Consider the following 21,232-nt stretch of genomic DNA (forward strand, 5'->3'; position numbering starts at 1 on the left):
CACACGTTTGTCTGGCCTCTCAACAGATAACCCTCCGTTGTGGTTGCACCTACGGTACGGCCATCTTTATCGCTGAGGCACGCAAGCCTCCCCGACAACAGCAAAGTCCATGGTTTATGGTTCAAAAAGTTCAGTGGAAATAATAAATTGTGGCTGTAGTGCGATCAAAATTATTTGACAGCTGATATCTATCACTTGCTGCTACAGCGTAGCCACAATCGCTGCCAGCTACCGTGCACCACGCTAACAGGTGCCACACAAACAAAGTGGGCCACTTCACTTCAAAAATGCTGTTAATGTGTAACGTGGAGAAATGTTGGAAGCACCGGCTGTGAGGTATGATGGAAAAGGCAGATGTTCTGTAGGCAGCTCATTTAAATGACCAATGACTGAACTGCAGCAGACGACGTGTTTCATAGTCCCAAATCTCATTAAATTTGAGTCCGAACTTAACCACAACCTCGTGATGTGCAATGTATCTGAGAAAACTGTTTTCAACAATTTGTGGCAGAACGAAATTCACGATCACTTTGTTAAAGGCTAACTTCTATGAGCAAACTCAAAACAGAAAAAAAATCTGCTTCAGCAGTAAACGAAAACTAATTTCTCACTGTCCTTGGTTATCTAAAACTATCCTCACACTGGCTACATAGGTTGCCACGTTACCAAGCAATTAGCAGGCGTGGTTGGTACTTTGTTGCAGATTATAGGTGACAGAAGCAGATTTGAAACAAAAACAATGATAGGAAGAAAAATTAAGAGCGAGTAAAAAGTTAATATTATGATTAAAATGATGCAGAAAAGCACCAGAAATAAAAAAATAACTTTAAGCCAATTAATGACTAAAACTAATACTAAAAGATGTCTTTTCATTAGATTTAGAAAAATAAAAAATTTAAATGCATTTGATGGGATTCAAAGCTAAGACCTTCTATATGTCAGGTTTACATGCTAATTGCTGCGCCATACAATCACTCTGCAGAAAGTTATTATATTGGTGACTCTGGTAACCCAGTTGCAACGATTAACAGCAGCCTTCAAAAACTCAGCTTCACCCAACTCTGTCCAAAACTTCTATAATGAAAGAAGTTATCTCTCTCTTTCTCTCAAGTGTGTGTGTGGTGCACTACATTATTTCAGAGTGGCAGGAGTGAATGCAACATCAAGAATATAGGCATTATGAATGTGCAAACTTGTTGAGCACATGCTGCATCAAGTTGCTACACTACATCGGGCAAAAGGGGGTCCGACACTAAATTAGGGGGTATTTTGCAATTTGTCACTTCAGTGTACTACAGTATAATGAGAAACTGACTTTTTAACACACAAAATATGCTGTTTTCTCTGCTGGCACAGAAACAAAAGTAGCAGTAGTAATGCCTTTAATCAGCTTTAATATGTAAACTTAACACATTCAGTCAAGAAGTTCATTTTGTGCAATGTGTGAGACATTTACAGATGGAAATCTACAAAACATTAAGTACTCTCATGAGGTGTTTAATGTGTGTCTACTCTTCATAACTCATTATGTTTGTGAACCCACATTTTATTTGGTGACTCAATCTGACCAACAACGTTAATTGTGCCAAACATTCTGCATTTGCAACCAATTTCTAAATGTAGTCCACTTCGCCTATGCTTAAATGCTTTACATCCTTACAGACAACCTGTCCTCAATTCTTCACCAGCACTAGCACACACAGAACCAAAATAAATTCTCTCTCTTCACTCACTGTTAAACACGACTTTTTGCAGAACCATGTATTTCGGAAAGTTGTTCTCTCCATCAAGATGATACATTAAGAAATCTTTTGCTTGACGTGCACCTAAATGTACGGCCACACCAAGCCTCTTTCCATGTGCGTAATCACAGATGCACAGGAATAAATGGGCATGCACAAAAATTTGTGGAAAGAGCACATGTACGTTCTTGTGTCCACACTTGGCCTCAACATGCAAGCAGTATGCTATGGATTCCCATCTTTGCCCAGAAGCTTGTACTGAGTTTATTGTGATGAAGAGGCCACAGAAGAGGACATTGCAAAAATGACTGAAGATAAAGAAGTATCTAAATGACAGAGTACATAAATATGTGTCGCTCGTTGAAAGTTTTGATAAAGAAGGAAGTGTCCATATTAAAGCAGGCGGAAGATTCAATTTTCTGGCTGCATCAACATGGGCACATATTGGTTTACAGAGACTTTTGTCGTGAGTAATGATGTTCTGGGATAACCTACATCATGGCTGTACAACAAACAATACTGCTCACACAAATTATGAAGACACATCCCGCCATTTGGCAGTTCTACAGTAAGCAATTTATTTTGTTTTTATCTGAAAGTGGCTTGTGTGTAAGCTGAAACTAGTAATCAAATAAGACAGCGATCTTGACTATCAAGGGTTTTCCTGAATCCACAGCTCCAGTTCTTTTAGGTCTGCAAGAAGTTTATTAAAACTGAAATCTGGTAAATAGTGCTTAAGTTTCAGTAAAATGCTCAAGGGTATCTTACCTTAGTGCAAATCATTTTTCCTTTGTGTTCATCGAATCAATCTAGCAGCTTCTACTGAATGAGTCAATACTCTATACAACAAATCCCATGATGGCGTATGCAAGTAGAGTTTGCTGAGCTGGAATTCCTACACATCTGAAGAATAACCTACATAAATTACACATACTGACATCACAGATATGCGTGACTGCTCTTTTCTGGGCAAAGAATATTACTAGGGAGTGCGCAGAACTGACTCAAAATATGGTACCATAGGATATAGTAGAGTGAACGCAAGTGAAGTGAATAAGCCTTTGTATCCAACGTTAAGGACAGTGGAGATTATTCTTATAACAAAGATAGCAGCACCACAAAAACTTGTACATGGTACTTTCATGAAAACAATTTAAGAAGTTAAAAAAAAAATTGTGTCAAGTTGTTGAGAGACACACAAATTAGTCTGAGACTACTAGCTTCTGAATGCTTTTTTGAGCTATATAGCAACCCCCCCCCCTCCCCCTCCCACAACTCTCTCTCTCTCTCTCTCTCTCTCTCTCTCTCTCTCTCTCTCTCTGCGCGCTCAATCTGCCGGCACAAGGTACAATGTCACCATACGTGTGTGTGTGTGTGTGTGTGTGTGTGTGTGTGTGTGTGTGTGTGTTTTCTTGTGCACTTTTTATGTTGAAACAATAATAATGAAATGAAATGTCGTGTGGCTAGGGCCTCCCGTTAGGCAGGCTGGTCATCTGGTGCAAGACTTTTCAGTTGACGTCACTACGGCGACTTGTGTGTTGATGGGGATGAGATGATGATGATGATGATGATAATCAGGACAATAAAACACGTAGTCCCTGAGCCGAGAAAATCTCCAACCCAGCCGGGAATCAAACCTGATGACTTCATCCGAAATACGAATCTCAGTTGTGATGAAAAAAATGATGTGAATTACTATAGTCGAGATGGCACAGGAAGATCCCCGACAGCTCATAGTGCTGTTGCAAACTTCAAACTGTGAAGCACTGACAGCTGCGAGTCAAAAAATACCCATCAGAGCTGTGATGACACTGAGGCATTGCCACAGAGATGTTTACAAAATCGTGTTACGTTATTGGTTGAGTTGGGGCCAGAGTCATTGGACATAAACAAATCATAAAAAATGAAGCAGATATTTCTTTACAAACAATAACAAACATTCATTTGCAAAAGTAAATAGTGGTTACTCAGATCTAAAACAATCAGTATTGAAAGCACAATTGATTGAGAATGGTTGCAAATATTAAGAATGTATTTTTTTCCTTATTTTCACCAAGCTGTTCTCGTGATGCCACATCTGCAGTGTACAATATTTATTCTGGGAGTTAGTGGGTGCACTTTAGATTAGATTTACTTTCATTCCAATAGATCTGTAGTGAGGAGGTCCTCCAGAATGTAGAACATGCCATGAAAACAATAATACATGACAAATATTTATAACTGCAACAAATAAGCTAATGTACTTCCGACAGGGCCCAAGTGGAATGATCGTCACTTTTTTAATGAACACTACATGGAAGAATCATTTTACGAACACTCATTTACTAAAATCGCATTAATACACTGAACTTAAAATTAAAAAAATGTTTTATTTATAAAGTAATAAACATATAATAGAGCTACTACAATACTTATTTACAATGAACACATTCAGTTGGTTATATTGAGAAATTCATCAAGGGAGTAGGAGGAGTTGGCCACCAATAAATCCTTTAGTCTTCTCTTAAACTGAATTTCATTGCTTTTTAAGCTTTTTATGGCTGCTGGCAAGTTATTGAAAATGTGTGTTCCTGAATAATGCATACCTTTTTGTACAAGAGTAAGTGACATTAAATCTTTGTGAAGATTATTCTTATTTCTAGTATTGATTCCATTAACTGAACTGTTGGTTTGAAAAAGTGATATATTTATAATGACAAATTTCATTAAGGAACAAATATGGAAATACGGAAGCGTCCGATCTAACCCGTCGGCTTTGACCCATGACGTCACAAATATAGCGGAAACGACAATTCCAATATGGCGGATATAGAAACGTTGCATACGTATCACAAAGACGAAAACACATAGAAAAACAACACACACAAAGGTTTCACAAGAACAATCTGCTAACATTGATAGCAAACAAAGATGATAATAAACAAGTGGTACTCAAGGCCAGGCAGGGGGGGGCTGCGCCCCCCCCCCCTGACCCCCCCCCCCCCCCGCCAAAGAAAAACTCCCAACATAACCTCGTATTCAGGGCTACGCTACAGATCAATGTGTAGGTAAATCAAAAGATAAAAAAAAGAAACAAATAAAAAAAAGAAAAAAACAATATTGATTCATTAGAAATAACGAGTAGCGACAAAACATATAGACCATAAAGATTGAACAATCTAATGGCAAACTGATAAAAGCCTCATAGACGACGTTAAAACAAAAAGTACAGTAAAAAGGTAAACTATATATTACAGGCCCTAAAACTCCTACTAAGGTAACGTCAACGAGGCAACATCTACAAACACGCCACACTCACAAACCAAACTCCGCGCCGTAATGACGTCACACACCACAACACCCTTACGTCACGGGTCAAAGCCGACGCGTGAGATCGGATGTTTCTGTTGACCCAAGGAAATACAGTAGCGTCCGATCCCGCCCATCTGCTTTGACCCATGACGTCACAAATATGGCGGAAACGACCACAAACCACGATTCCAATATGGCGCATATAAAGTCATTACGTACACATTATGAGGACGAAAATCATCGAAAACCAAACACACAAATATAAACAAATTTAGACACCCACCCCCATACAAAACCACACAAAAAGACGGAAAAAAAAGTCATCACAAAACTTCCCAAATACCACTACACACAATATCATCTGGAATCGGACACTTCCCTTGACCTACATAGCACAACAACAGCTCCCGATCCCATAAATTAGGATCAAATACTTCCCTTGGCCTATATAGCTCAGAAAAATCTCCCGATACCAATACCAACACACAGCCGAACATTGGGATCGAACACTTCCCTTGACCTGCGCACTGTTAATTTTATCCGTCATATCCATTTCTGAACAAAAACAACAACCGATTAATTTTATTATATTACCACATGACGTACAGCGAACAACACTAAATTAACCTTCACACAAAATCGTTAACTCACTGAAACGAATTCCACTACAAACACAGCCAACACTAACAATTCTGGATAATGAGCAAAAGCAAACTGATTCCATTACACCACACAAACGAAAACCCTGAACATACCAACAGAGAGCACAACAAACCACAACACGACATCTACAAACACGCCACACTCACAAACCAAATTCCGCGCCGTCATGACGTCACACACGACAACACCCTTATGTCATGGGTCAAAGCCGACGGGTGGGATCAGACGCTTCTGTCAACCCCCCCCCCCCTATGTCTGACAATTCACATTGCAAACACAGATTAGTTAAGACACTTCAGCAGGTCTGTGGTGAGCTGCTCCCAGTTGAATTTATTATCAAGCTGTAATCCCAAGAATTTAACACTGCTTGTCAGCGTGTGTTAGGCATATACTCATGGGACACCCCTTTCAAGTTCTGAAGTGCATGTAGCATGTTTTTACACAGTTTAGTGACAAAGAATTGGCTAGGAACCAGTGATTAATGTCCACAAATATTTTTTAGCCGATCCTTCTAAGACTACACTTGATTTGCTGTTTATTGCTATCTTTGTATCATCAGCAAACTAAACAAATTTCATTAAGTCTTCTTGAGGACACTAATTTCAAACTGTGTGGATTACAACAATGGAGATAATAGTAAAATAACAACTACAACTTCTTATTGCTACCCTTGAAAACGCATATGCTAGAAAGCCACCATTAAGTTAAGTGTACTTGGCAGATCCTGAACATACATACTTCATTTCCAAGTATTAATCCCAGTTATGTTTTACACACCAGGACTATTCAAAAACTAATGCAAGTTTTACATGCAATTAGTTACAAACCTCAGTAACTTATTATCTACAAGAAATAAAATTTTGTGTACTCTAGACCAAACCAAAGAAACAAAAATCCTAGAAGTACATTCTGTCAAATATACTAAATGTGACAACTGAAATATAAATTGTTCAGTGAACATAAGAAGTCTGATAGTCAGGATAAGTGATCACTGCAAACAGCTGTACTTTATCCATGCTAGGGGTCGACAGAAGCATCCGATCCCACGCGTCGGCTTTGACCCGTGACGTAAGGGAATTGTCGTGTGTGACGTCATGACGGCGCGGAGTTTGGTTTGAGTGTGGCTGTCTCCAGTTCTGTTTTATCTTATTTTATTTACTTTTCTGATATGTTCGTTCTATCTCGTGAGATTTTTTTTTTTAATTTAAAAACACTTATTACTTATTTTAATTATCTGTTTCCTCCAATTTCTGTTTTAGTTTATTATATTTATCTTTCTGATCTGTTCGTTCTATCCCGTGAGATTTTTTTTTTTTTAAAGACAAAAAACACTTATCAGCTACTGAAGCATCTTTATCTTCTATGGGTTGCAGGGGTTACGACACCTGTGGAGGTGGGTGAGTATTAATGCATGGCTGTCTTCACTTACACGTTGTAGCTACGCAAGGCATCTAAATTTGTTTATATTTAGTTTGCCCCCCACCCAAAACACCCAATTTCCCGCACTTGTCCCGTTAGTGTCATTAGGCTTCTTGTGGAAAGTGTGTGTGTGTGTGTGTGTTTTTGTTTCCGCCATATTTGTGACGTCATGGGTCAAAGCAGACGGGTGGGATCCGACGCTTCCGTATTTCCCATGCTAGTCATTAGAAGACTGCAGTATCACAAATACATTCAAATCAGACAGCACTACAAACAAGCTCTTGGGACATGTCCACTGGAATCTTCTGTGAACAGTTATCTTTGCCCACTCAGTTCCTGATGTGAAAAAAACAGAAAAGATTATGAGGTCACATTTTGGGGGAACTAAAAAACAGCTAACAGCGCATTCAAATTGGGGGTTGGGGGGGGGGGGGGGACAGTCATTAGAATCTTGTTTGGATATAAACTTAGAAACACAAACCACTGTTTAAGAAATCTAGTATTTCACCTTCATATCCTGCATCTACATTGTGGGGATACTCATGCTTTTTAAAATAAACTTAATAAGTAAGGATAGCAGATTGCACAAATGCATGCATGCGGACATCCACACACCTAATGGTTTCGTGCAAGTTGCTTTTGCCCACAAGGGGACCAGTAAAAAATATGGTACATACATTCATAATAAGTGTTCTGGCTGAAGAGGACAAAAAATAAGTCAAATTGGAAAGAGTATAGTATAAACAATGTTTAAATCATATTTACCTTTTCCATTGCAAGATTGCGGATGTTGCCAAGTGGGCCACGGCATGTGGGGCAGCAAGTGAGTTTCGGGCGACACTGGGAACAAACCAGGTGACCCGACTGGCACTGCAGGATGGGAGGCAGTACATAGTCAAAGCAGACTGGGCACTCAAACAGGGAAGCTAAGTCTGCAGATAGTGTAGCTGCTGATGAACTCGCCCCAGCCCCCCCAGAGGATGAGGGCCCACCTCTACTACCTCCTCCAGACTTAAGTGCTAGGGACATTCTGTTGGCAGGTCTCTTGAAACGACTGTGCTGTGTTTTCGGCAGCGTAGTCAGCTGCTTTGGTCTTCCTCCTCCTATGTGGTGGCTGCTTTGATCTTCCTCCAGTGCTGAATCCGTTTCGTCTTCGTCCAGTGCAGTGATTATGTGATCTTCCTCCAGTGCAACAAATTTATGATCTCCTATTGCTGAATGTCCTTCAGTCCTATTCTTCTGATCTGAAGCTTCCTTGCTACAGACTGCAAGATGATTCTCTCTGCAGATGATTTCTTGCTCACAGAATAATACTGCCCTAATTCACACACACATACAAGCTATGAAACTTTCAATCAACAGGTAACTTTATCCTCCACAATATTATTCCCCCACTATTGTAATTGCGGATTCAAATTACTGCTAATTAACAACTTTCTCTGCACTATTAAGCTTAGGCCTAACCAAGGTAACAAATAACGCACCTGATAATTTTCCCCGTTATGTTTCAAAGGAAGAAGGCATTTACTCGAAATACATAAATCAAGCTACCAAAGCGATAAACAGAACCGTAGACTTTCCCGGGATCATACTAATTGACAGATTACGATTTTTTTTTACTGCACATGGATATTTCGATGTTTGTTTTTATTAGGCGGAATGGCTATCCCAACACTTAACGTAAAAAGGAAATTCGCAATTTTCTACGAAGCTATGTTTGCCTCTATATTTTTTTATTATTTTTCAAACGGCTTTCTTTAATTTTTTTGGAAGTGTCATACACTGTGGCTAAAATTACAAACCAAAGTACGTCACGCCTCTTGTTCGGCTAACTAGTTTGGGCACGAGCTTGTATTGATCACAGGGTTAGTCCAAGAACTGTGCCTAAAACAACGGCAGCGTATTTCATTGCGTATACTTCAGCCACAACGTGGGCTGTAATATGTTACTTTGTCCTGCGACAGCATCATCCGCATAAAGAAAACCTATGCCAATGACGGTAATAAACACGCCTTTATATTCAATATCACTGCGCCTGATACACTATTTGTTATGGTGATTAAATGAACAATATGGGTATAATCCTCCGAGGCAACAGTGAAGCGTGCGAAAAACTCATGTGAGAACGCCTTGGTTAATAAAATATATGTATGTCATTTTTACACAGGCTCTACGACTATTTTACCTAATAGTATTTCGCAACAGCGTGTTGCGTGTGGACACTCCGTGGATGTTGTCTCAGAATTCCTAATCCAAAATGTGTATTAAAAAGCACAACAAATACTATAATGTGAGGGGGCGGCTGCCCAACGAACCACAACGATCTAGAGTTTAATTACGTCAATCTTTTACTTCCTGCACCGAATACAGGCGTCCATTACGTGCGAATGCAGTCCAGAGACGTTCGATAAGAGATATTGCATACCACAGACTAAAAAAAATGTTTCTTGTTGAAAATATAAGTGAATGAAGTTAGGTCTGGAAGACAGAACCAGTAGAGATCATTCAATAAATTATTGTCTTCAGTTAAACATGGATTTAATAAATGGTATAGATGTACTCGGTCAGAACCTACACTTATGTGAATATTATATTCAACATCGCTGTTACTACGGATATGAAGTGCGCGACTTTAACACATGCTCGTAAGCTCATTGCTCCTACATCACAGCCGCCAGCCGGTATAAGAAAGCAGAAGTGTCTTCGAGCAGGTTATTATGCAACATAATAAACAATGACGAAAGGAGAAAGTCAAGAGAAATCAAAACTTATAGTACAAAAGCGAGCCTATATCCAGAAAAAACACATTTAAGAGCTTGGAAATAACAAGTACTACGTCTAAAGTTGCGACATGCCACTTATTACACTCAGTTGGTGCTCATGGTGGAATTCCGTCATGTAGACGTACCGGGTGAAAACTAGCTGTATGATTTACTATATTGTATAAATACGAACGGTACTATTTATCTGGCATGTAATTTTAAGCTCCCAGGCCCCTTTATATAAATAGCAATATGTGCTTAATAAAGTGACAGCCAAATTGTTACAAAATATTTTTTGGGAAGAATGGTAAGTAAGCAGCAAATCATGTCAATGCAGCGCCCTTCAGAGTAAATAAGAAATGGATTACACATTAATTTCAACCACTGACACTTCGTTAGTGGTAAATTAAGTACAGCAGGCACAGCTAAAATCAGTAGTAAGTTCACTGATGGCCTTCGACAGGTTTAATAATTTGTGATTAAAACAACAGCTTGACATTAACATAGATATAATTTGCTTACTGTAAATTGCCAGTCAGTAATCACATAACATCTGTACATTTCTGGACTTATAGCATTATGAAGATACTGACATCTGCTAAACCAATACTAAGCTTCTGAAGGTGACAATTTGCCAAAACTGGTAAAGCCTAGTAAAAATATGATTTAAATTTATTCAGAAAGAAACCGAACACCAGAAATTATTGTCTGTTCATAAAATTCGTCTTTTGTCTTATGTTTTTATTTCTTTGTAAGTTCAGAGAGAAATTTTTGAAGGGATAAAATAGACTCGTACATTAAAAGACAAAGTGGAATGTGCTATACAGTAATGTAAAGGTGTCATGAGCCCAAATTTTAGTTTTAACACCACATTGCTTCTACTAGGCATCACTGTTGGAAGTGATAGCCTACATCCTTGACTTTATATAGCCGTTGCCAGTTCAACAAACATTGGGAAAATTCCTACTGTGTGGGAATTGACTGCAGTATTTTTGAATTGGTTTGATGCCCATTTGCCTCTAAGCCAACCTGGTTTGCAGTAGGCACGTGCAGAGCTCCCAGTGAAAGTTAACATTTCAATACTGGAAAGACGTTCAGTAGAATTTCACCATTTTCATAACCTGTTAACGGAATATTCTAATAATGTCTGTCAGTGGAAAATACAGGGTGAATATAATATATGTAGGAAGATATATCACTGCACAATAATTGAGAGATAGTGGGCAATGAACAATGAACTGCTTAATGTTGAGGTATTTGACTCACTAACTGGATCTACGGAACAAGAAATAAACAAACAACAACAAAGCAGCCTGGTTAATTACGTGTCCACTGTCCCATGTCTCTTCTGTTTCGTGAGCAATAATATAGCATCATATCCATACCAGTAAAGAAATGCTTCTATTGTAGCTCAAAAAATGTGAATATGTTCCTGTTTATTTAGAAGACTGATTGAAAATTGGGGTCTCAGTTGCCTTATTCTACCTTCCTCAGCATCTTTAAAAATTTTCACAATTTTTTTTTAAGCAAACATATTCACACTTGTTTTAACACACAACTCCCCTCTAACTCGTACAAGCTCCCCTAACTGTAACTTGCTCACACCTGCTAGTCCATCGCTCAAGTCACTCATACCAGCACCCGTCCACTCGCAGTTGCTCTTTCTCACTCACTCATTCATTCAGCCCAACTCATTGTCATTATCTCTCTGTCATTGTCTTCTGTGTCACAGCCACAATTTCCTCCATTCAGTCCTACTGCTACCATACCCTTTCACTGTCACTGCTTCTCTCTTGCTCTCTCTCACTGTTCATTCCTTCCTTGAAACTTTGTTGACAGACTTTCTCAGGATAGATTGTGTCTGTCTTCAGGAGTCTTCCAGTTCAGTTCCTTCAGTATCTCTGTGATGTTCTCCCACAGATTAAACAAACCTGTGACCATTCGTGCCAACCTTCTCTGTATACACTCAATATCTCCTGTTAGTCCCTTCTGCTGTACCAGTAAGCTGTTTGTTACCCTCAGTATTTTTAATGAGAGTGCTGCTCCTCTGAAAAAATCTGTCTCTTTGTCAGTTATATTAAACAGATAAATGTTTAACTCCTACCATCTTGACTCTTTAGGTTCCTGGATGACTTTTTTGGCATGTTTTCTTCCAAATGCCCCCAGTCTCTCATTCCATTTCATTCTCTTGTCTTTTGTGCTCTTAATCTCAACCCTGTAATGAGTTTACATGTGCATTTAAATCCATATTCCGGAAACTGCTGTGAAGTGCATGGCAGAGGGTATTTCCCATTATACCATATTTTATGTTTCTTTCCATTTTATTCATGTTATGCACTGTGAATCCCTGCAGCAGAGTGCAGTATTTCATGCCTAAAGTAGCCTACTATGGAGATATGCATTCAATCTTCATTTATGGGGCATGGCTAGAATGACTGTATAAATGCATCTGTATATGCTGCATTTATGCTAATGTCATCTTCATGTTTCCTCGAGAGCGGTCCTTAGAACTTTTTAAGTAGGTACTCTTCAATAATCTGCCAATTCAGAGCTTCCAGCATTTCCAGGACTCTCTTCCTGTGGGTCAGACAGACATGTGACCATTGAAGCTCCCTTTCTTTGTACACTTTCAATATTACTTCTTAGTCGCATGTGATATGAGTCCCATACTTGACTCTACATTCATCCCTAACTGGTTCACACCCACTCTGCAGAGGCTTAGAACGTTAGTTATGATTTACTATGATAATGGGTCAAGGCACCACTTACGGTCATCTTAAGGACAATTCAATGTAGGCTATATGTTTACTACAGGAAAAAAGTTTACACATTTCTTTAAAAAAAAATCATATATATCATTTCCTTGCTTTTGGTCACTTCATATTATAATAAAACTAGGGCTTTAAATAATTGTAGAACCAATTTGCTAGGAAGTACTTTGTTCTTTGTCCGCCCTTCATGGTCTCGCGGTAGCGTTCTCGCTTCCCGAACACAGGGTCCCGGGTTCGATTCCCGGTGGGGTCAGGGATTTTTCCTGCCTCGAGATGACTGGGTGTTGTTGTGTTGTCTTCATCATCATCATTCATCCCCATTACGGTCGGAGAAAGGCAACGGCAAACCACCTTCATTAGGATCTTGCCTAGTAAGGCGGTGCAGGTTTCCCGCATCATTCCCCTACGCTCTGTAAAGAAGCATGGGACTTCATTTCATTTTTCATACTTCGTTCTTTATACAAGCACATAGAAAACAAACATGCATAAAGTAAATAAATGTGACATTAATTGAATGGAACAGAAAAACAATCAACAAAAAGTGTTGTAATGTTTGGCACAGAAACAATCTATGATTAATTTCCCTTTAGAATCCAGAAGAAAGTTTCATCCACATTAAAATCTCTGTACGGTAATTTAACATGTCGTTGTCAGTAGAGTTTTAGGTATTTCCTCGCCGGTTCATTTTTTCCCCTTGTAACAGAAGCTCTGGCTCCATTAACATTCAGCATCTTTTTGTGACAAAACTTTGTGTCTCTTAAGAAAGCCATGATATCACACTTTTCCAGGCTGTTTGTTTGCAATGCAGCCTTAGAACTTCAGAAATCTGTCTTTTTCAATAGTGTTTTGCACATTTACATAGAGAATTGTCTTGTTGTTGTTGTGGTCTTCAGTCCTGAGACTGGTTTGATGCAGCCCTCCACGCTACTCTATCCTGTGCAAGCTTCTTCATCTCCCAGTACCTACTGCAACCTACATCCTTCTGAATCTGCTTAGTGTATTGATCTCTTGGTCTCCCTCTACGATTTTTACCCTCCACGCTGCCCTCCAATGCTAAATTTGTGATCCCTTGATGCCTCAAAACATGTCCTACCAACCGATCCCTTCTTCTAGTCAAGTTGTGCCACAAACTTCTCTTCTCCCCAATCCTATTCAATACCTCCTCATTAGTTACTTGATCTACCCACCTTATCTTCAGCATTCTTCTGTAGCACCACATTTCGAAAGCTTCTATTCTCTTCTTGTCCAAACTAGTTATCGTCCATGTCTCACTTCCATACATGGCTACACTCCATACAAATACTTTCAGAAACGACTTCCTGACACCTAAATCTATACTCGATGTTAACAAATTTCTCTTCTTGAGAAACACTTTCCTTGCCATTGCCAGTCTACATTTTATATCCTCTCTACTTCGACCATCATCGGTTATTTTACTCCCTAAATAGCAAAACTCCTTTACTACTTTAAGTGTCTCATTTCCTAATCTAATTCCCTCAGCATCACCCGACTTAATTTGACTACATTCCATTATCCTCGTTTTGCTTTTGTTGATGTTCATCTTATATCCTCCTTTCAAGACACTGTCCATTCCGTTCAACTGCTCTTCCAAGTCCTTTGCTGTCTCTCACAGAATTACAATGTCATCGGCGAACCTCAAAGTTTTTACTTCTTCGCCATGAATTTTAATACCTTCTCCGAATTTTTCTTTTGTTTCCTTTACTGCTTGCTCAATATACAGATTGAATAACATCGGGGAGAGGCTACAACCCTGTCTCACTCCTTTCCCAACCACTGCTTCCCTTTCATGCCCCTCGACTCTTATAACTGCCATCTGGTTTCTGTACAAATTGTAAATAGCCTTTCGCTCCCTGTATTTTACCCCTGCCACCTTCAGAATTTGAAAGAGAGTATTCCAGTTAACGTTGTCAAAAGCTTTCTCTAAGTCTACAAATGCTAGAAACGTAGGTTTGCCTTTTCTTAATCTTTCTTCTAAGATACGTCGTAAGGTCAGTATTGCCTCACGTGTTCCAACATTTCTACGGAATCCAAACTGATCTTCCCCGAGGTCGACTTCTACCAGTTTTCCATTCGTCTGTAAAGAATTCGCATTAGTATTTTGCAGCTGTGACTTATTAAACTGATAGTTCGGTAATTTTCACATCTGTCAACACCTGCTTTCTTTGGGATTGGAATTATTATATTCTTCTTGAAGTCTGAGGGTATTTCGCCTGTCTCATACATCGTGCTCACCAGATGGTAGAGTTTTGTCATGACTGGCTCTCCCGAGGCCATCAGTAGTTCTAGTGGAATGTTGTCTACTCCCGGGGCCTTGTTTCGACTCAGGTCTTTCAGTGCTCTGTCAAACTCTTCACGCAGTATCTTATCTCCCATTTCGTCTTCATCTACATCCTCTTCCATTTCCATAATATTGTCCTCAAGTACATCTCCCTTGTATAAACCCTCTATATACTCCTTCCACCTTTCTGCCTTCCCTTCTTTGCTTAGAACTGGGTTTCCATCTGAGCTCTTGATATTCATACAAGTGGTTCTCTTCTCTCCAAAGGTCTCTTTAATTTTCCTGTAGGCAGTATCTATCTTACCCCTAGTGAGACAAGCCTCTACATCCTTACATTTGTCCTCTAGCCATCCCTGCTTAGCCATTTTGCACTTCCTGTCGATTTCATTTTTGAGACGTTTGTATTCCTTTTTGCCTGCTTCATTTACTGCATTTTTATATTTTCTCCTTTCATCAATTAAATTCAATATTTCTTCTGTTACCCAAGGATTTCTATTAGCCCTCATCTTTTTACCTACTTGATCGTCTGCTGCCTTCACCACTTCATCCCTCAGAGCTACCCATTCTTCTTCTACTGTATTTCTTTCCCCCATTCCTGTCAATTGTTCCCTTATGCTCTCCCTGAAACTCTCTACAACCTCTGGTTCTTTTAGTTTATCCAGGTCCCATCTCCTTAAATTCCCACCTTTTTGCAGTTTCTTCAGTTTCAATCTGCAGTTCATAACCAATAGATTGTGGTCAGAATCCACATCTGCCCCTGGAAATGTCTTACAATTTAAAACCTGGTTCCTAAATCTCTGTCTTATGATTATATAATCTATCTGAAACCTGTCAGTATCTCCAGGCTTCTTCCATGTATACAGCCTCCTTTCATGATTCTTGAACCAAGTGTTAGCTATGATTAAGTTATGCTCTGTGCAAAATTCTACAAGGCGGCTTCCTCTTTCATTCCTTCCCCCCAATCCATATTCACCTACTATGTTTCCTTCTCTCCCTTTTCCTACTGACGAATTCCAGTCACCCATGACTATTAAATTTTTGTCTCCCTTCACTACCTGAATAATTTCTTTTATCTCGTCATACATTTCATCTATTTCTTCATCATCTGCAGAGCTAGTTGGCATATAAACTTGTACTACTGTAGTAGGCATGGGCTTTGTGTCTATCTTGGCCACAATAATGCGTTCACTATGCTGTTTGTAGTAGCTAACCCGCACTCCTATTTTTTTATTCATTATTAAACCTACTCCTGCATTACCCCTATTTGATTTTGTATTTATAACCCTGTAATCACCTGACCAAAAGTCTTGTTCCTCCTGCCACCGAACTTCACTAATTCCCACTATATCTAACTTTAACCTATCCATTTCCCTTTTCAAATTTTCTAACCTACCTGCCCGATTAAGGGATCTGACATTCCACGCTCCGATCCGTAGAACGCCAGTTTTCTTTCTCCTGATAACGACGTCCTCTTGAGTAGTCCCCGCCCGGAGATCCAAATGTGGGACTATTTTACCTCCGGAATATTTTACCCAAGAGGACGCCATCATCATTTAATCATACAGTAGAGCTGCATGTCCTCGGGAAAAATTACGGCTGTAGTTTCCCCTTGCTTTCAGCCGTTCGCAGTACCAGCACAGCAAGGCCGTTTTGGTTAATGTTACAAGGCCAGATCAGTCAATCATCCAGACTGTTGCCCCTGCAACTACTGAAAAGGCTGCTGCCCCTCTTCAGGAACCACATGTTTGTCTGGCCTCTCAACAGATACCCCTCCGTTGTGGTTGCACCTACGGTACGGCCATCTGTATCGCTGAGGCACGCAAGCCTCCCCGCCAACGGCAAGGTCCATGGTTCATGGGGGGGCCCTTAGTAACTCTAAATCCCATGTTGGAACAACCTAGATCCAAGTCCATTTTTTAAATTTTTTTTCTCCTAAGATGAACTGTGAGCCACAGCTTGTGGAGATAGCTTAGAAATTTTATCTCTTAATGTTGTTGGAGTATTATTCACTTGCTTGCAGTAGCAACTTTCATTCCTTCAACAATAGTCACTAGTGCATTTTTAACTTTTCATGAAGAATACTGAAATTTCCTTGGCTGACCCTGAGCAAAAAAATGTTATATTTTCATAATTGGATGTATATTTTTCTCTTTTACGAGGATTAAGATTGATTAATTGAGTGATTTATTCATCCATAAAACAATACATATTGTAAGTATGCCAACAAATGTTTGAACACTTTTTCTTATTAAAATAAACATGCTTCTTAGAGTAATTATAGCTCCTATGCTTAGTCCTACTTTTCTAATTATGTCATAAAATTGTTATATATTACAATGTTCATGAACATTATGTTATTATCTATAGTTATTTTAATATTCATTTTCAGTGTAATAGCTGATATTTGGTAAATTTTGTTTTTGCCTTTGGCTAAAAGTGTAGGGATCATTTACATCCTTTATTTCTTTTGACAGTTTGTTGTACAGTTTTATTTCATGGTATAATACACTAATTTGAGTTTTTGTAAATAATGTCTGGATTTGGTTCCATGGTATGTATTGTGCTATTTGTGATGTATAGATTAAGATTTTTTGTGATATACCTTATGTTGTGATAGACATATTCAGATGGAAACGAAATTTCTAGTGTGCCCTGTGACTACTATTCCAATAGCTCTTTTGACTATCTTGAAAAAAGTCTGTATGTTCCCCAGCACTTATTCACCAAAACATTACTATTTCGAATCTGGTAAGTGTTTCACTACCGATCTTTTAGAAATATATGAGATTTTAACTCTTTGCACCCAGTTTTCCAAATGTGACTTAAACCAATTTTTTGCGATACCCCTTATTCCTAATAGTTCTAGTTTGTGTAATAAAATTCTGTGGTCAGCTGTGTCAATTGCTTTGCCTTTGATAGATAAAAAAATAAAAAATTTTAAAAAAATGCTTGTTGCATTCTTGCCCACGTCTAGTGACAGTGTACTTCTCGTGCACCTGAAACCATATTGTTCATTGTAGAGAAGGTTGTATTTACTCACATAATTCATTAGTCTATTTTTCCTTATGGTTTCTATTGTTTTGGAAATGCAAAATAACAAAGAAATTAATCTATGGTTCTGTGCTTTCTTCCTGCATCACCATTTTTTAGTATTAGTATTACTTTTGCTTGATTAAATTAGCCTATATAAATGGATAGAGAAAAAATGTACTCACCAAGCTGTGGCATAACACACATAAAAGACCATTGTGATTTGCAAGATTTTGGAGCCGGAGGCTCCTTCTTCAGGTAGAAGGGTTGAAGAGGGAGGAAGACGGATGAAGAAAAAGGACTGGAGAGGTCGAGGAAAGGGGGTAGATTTCGGGAAAGTCACCCAGAACTGTGGGTCAGGGCAGACTTACCGTACGGGATGAGAAGGAAAGACTCAAATCACAACAGTCTTTTATGTGTTTATTCTGCTGCCACTTGGTAAGTAGACTTTTTCTCTATCCATTTAAATAATTTTATCAATAATTGATTGTTTTAGTTGTTTTGCTTTATTAAGGTATTCAGGAAAGCAGCCAGACCTGAGACACTCATTAATTATTACTATCAATGGGGTTTCACGTTGTTTATACATCTCTTACTGGCACTGACTGAGATCTAATCTAAGCTTGTAGATTTTTATTGTTTAATTGGTGTATTGACTGTGATATCTCTTTCTCTGTTGTTGGAAAGAGCACCACTGAGTTTGGTGACTGGTCCTGTTGGTGTAGAACATATGTGTCTGGAAATTCCTCTTGCAGTTTCTTAGCAATGTCCTTGAAGTATTCATTTACTGTGGTTGCTAGTTCCTTTAGCTTGCTGATTTGAACATCGTTGCCTTTAACCTGTTTTTCCAGATGTTTTTGTCCAACATTTTCTGTCTCCTGTTTGATAATGTTCCAGATTGTTTTACTTTTGTTTTCTGTCTTAAGTAACATTTTACTGTTTGTCATTTTTTTTTTCCACTAGCAATACCTTTCTATAAGTTCTCCTGTAATTTTTGTTAAATTCTGAAAAGGCTGGGTCAGTCTGGCTATTATTGATGAATGTGAGATGCCTTAGAGTGTCAGAGGATTTTTTGATACTCTCATCACCCCTATATTTTTTTCTGGAAACTCCAATGGAATGCAGTGTCAAATTTTAGCGTAAATACTCTTATGAACTTATCAAACATTTTGTTTATGTTTGTTTCTGCACACTCTTCCTCCCACCCTTCAAGTTGTAACTGGGATGAGAACTGACATAGGTTTGATTCTGGGAAGAGCCTTGTGTTAGCTCTGACTGAGTTTTAGAAAAAAGAAAAAAAAATGTCATATTACCACTGCGACCTCTCTACAAATAGAATACAATTATTTTTTTTTGACATGCTGTTTTCTCTTATTTTAACCTGATAATTCATAATGTTTGTCTTCATTTCATGCTATAAGATCTCTTCCAATTTTAAATGTAATAACTTTTTTGCATAAACTGATGAACCCCCACCTTTCATGGAAATTCTACAATAGGAACATGCCAAGTCACATGATATTAATGCAAAATATACAATTTCATTTTCCTCACACCAATGTCAATGATACAAACAATGGTACTATAAGGTGTTTGTAATGCCAATTGTAGTTGTAATTACTCAGGCAACATTATTGATTAGGTCTATCTTGGTATAAACATTCTAAAGACATCTTAAATAAGCTTCTTAAATAAAATTAGCCTACTTAGCAGACCAAATCTGTACTATAGATGTTTTATATATATTTTTAAAAGTGACCAGAACAGGAAACATTCTTGTCTCTACTTATGACGACAAGCGTGGTATAACGGGGAACCAGAAGTGTGATGGTATGTTTTTTGGTTTACCATATTTAACTGTAGTACTTAATCATACCTCACAACAAATTAAATTTCTTCTGGTGTTTTATTTAAATATGTAGAATATGAAAAACCAATTATGTGTTGCTTAAATAAAAACTCTATGAAACTCAACTTGTTCAACACAGACATTTTCACAAAATTTTGTCTCCAAACAAGAACAAACAAGGAACTTCTATAGGTAATTGAATAGCACATTTCATATTGTTTGTAATAAGCTATTGTAAGGTTGGCTGATATTCAAAAGAAGTTTAAAAATACACTAATTACATTAAAGTGGCCATAGGTGGGGAAGTGGCTGAAACTGAGCCTTTACCCAATATAAAAATTATGATGCAGACAATGCTCGTTACATCAGATTAAAGAGTAAATAAATCAGGTTAGTAAAATATAAGGTGAATGAAGATTACATCAGTTAGTCCCACAAAAAGTGTAAACTGGTTTGAATGTTGTAAAGTCTGAAGTCGGGAGAAGCAAGGATTATAAAAATGATGACTTTAAAGTTAATATCACATCAGATGAATTCAATGCCTATTTTGTTAATGCCTGTGACGCAGCTTCCTCTACAGTAACTGAATCAAATTATAAATATGATCAGGATCCAAAAGATGCTGTCTTTTTCCTACAACATTTTGAACACTTTTGTCCTACTTATGAATGGAAAGAGGCCAAGTAAGTGGTTCATGAAATCAGCTGCAAAATTAAGAGCTGAACAGCAGAAGACATTTGTGGTTTATCTGATTTTGTAATTAAGAAAATAGGAGACATAATAGCATACCCATTCTGTTTACCTGTAAACTTAATACTTATTAGTGGTTGTTTCCCAGCAAGGAGATAAGTCATGTCCAAGTAACTATCGGCCAATTTCTCTAATACCCGTTCTATCAAAAGCGTAGAGTACTGCATGTGACTCCAAATCCATAAGCGTCTGTCTGCTAACAACATTCTTAGTGATTCTCATTATGGATTAAGACCTGAATTATCAGCTGTGAAAGCAGTGGAAAATATTTCCTTCACTTTGTCTGCATTCAAATCCAAACTTTCTGTAAATGCCACACTCCTAGACTGAGTAAAGCTTTTGATTCTGACAGCCTCAGCATTCTATAGCAAAAGCTTCACTTTTATGGTTTTAAAGATAAATTACTATCTTTGTCATTGTATCTGAATGAAAGAAAATAAATTGTACAATTTAACAAAAAGAAACGAGACACCCTGGGTGTCATGTGAGGTGTCCCACAAAGTTCTCTGCTTGGGCATTTGCTTTTCATACTTTATGTAAATTATTTGCCCAATATGATGCCATATAAGTCTATATTATATGCAAATGACACCACCTTTGTTACAGTTGATATAGCCTCAGACACACACAAGCAGAAAAGTGCAGGACAACTAATA

At 38.3% G+C, this 21,232-nt stretch overlaps 1 protein-coding gene across 1 annotated transcript in view; it reads right to left on the bottom strand.

Moving 5' to 3' along the window:
- LOC126212832 (E3 ubiquitin-protein ligase SIAH1-like) overlaps window positions 1-9,502 on the bottom strand; it is a 67,745-nt gene extending 58,243 nt beyond the window's left edge. The window contains exon 1 of the mRNA XM_049940247.1: window positions 7,881-9,502. Coding sequence (XP_049796204.1) covers window positions 7,881-8,144 — 264 coding nt within the window. The 5' untranslated portion in view covers window positions 8,145-9,502. The remainder of the gene's footprint in view (window positions 1-7,880) is intronic.
- Between the last annotated feature and the right edge of the window lie 11,730 nt (window positions 9,503-21,232).

Source organism: Schistocerca nitens, chromosome 11 (genome assembly GCF_023898315.1).
Source record: "Schistocerca nitens isolate TAMUIC-IGC-003100 chromosome 11, iqSchNite1.1, whole genome shotgun sequence".
Taxonomy (NCBI): domain Eukaryota; kingdom Metazoa; phylum Arthropoda; class Insecta; order Orthoptera; family Acrididae; genus Schistocerca; species Schistocerca nitens.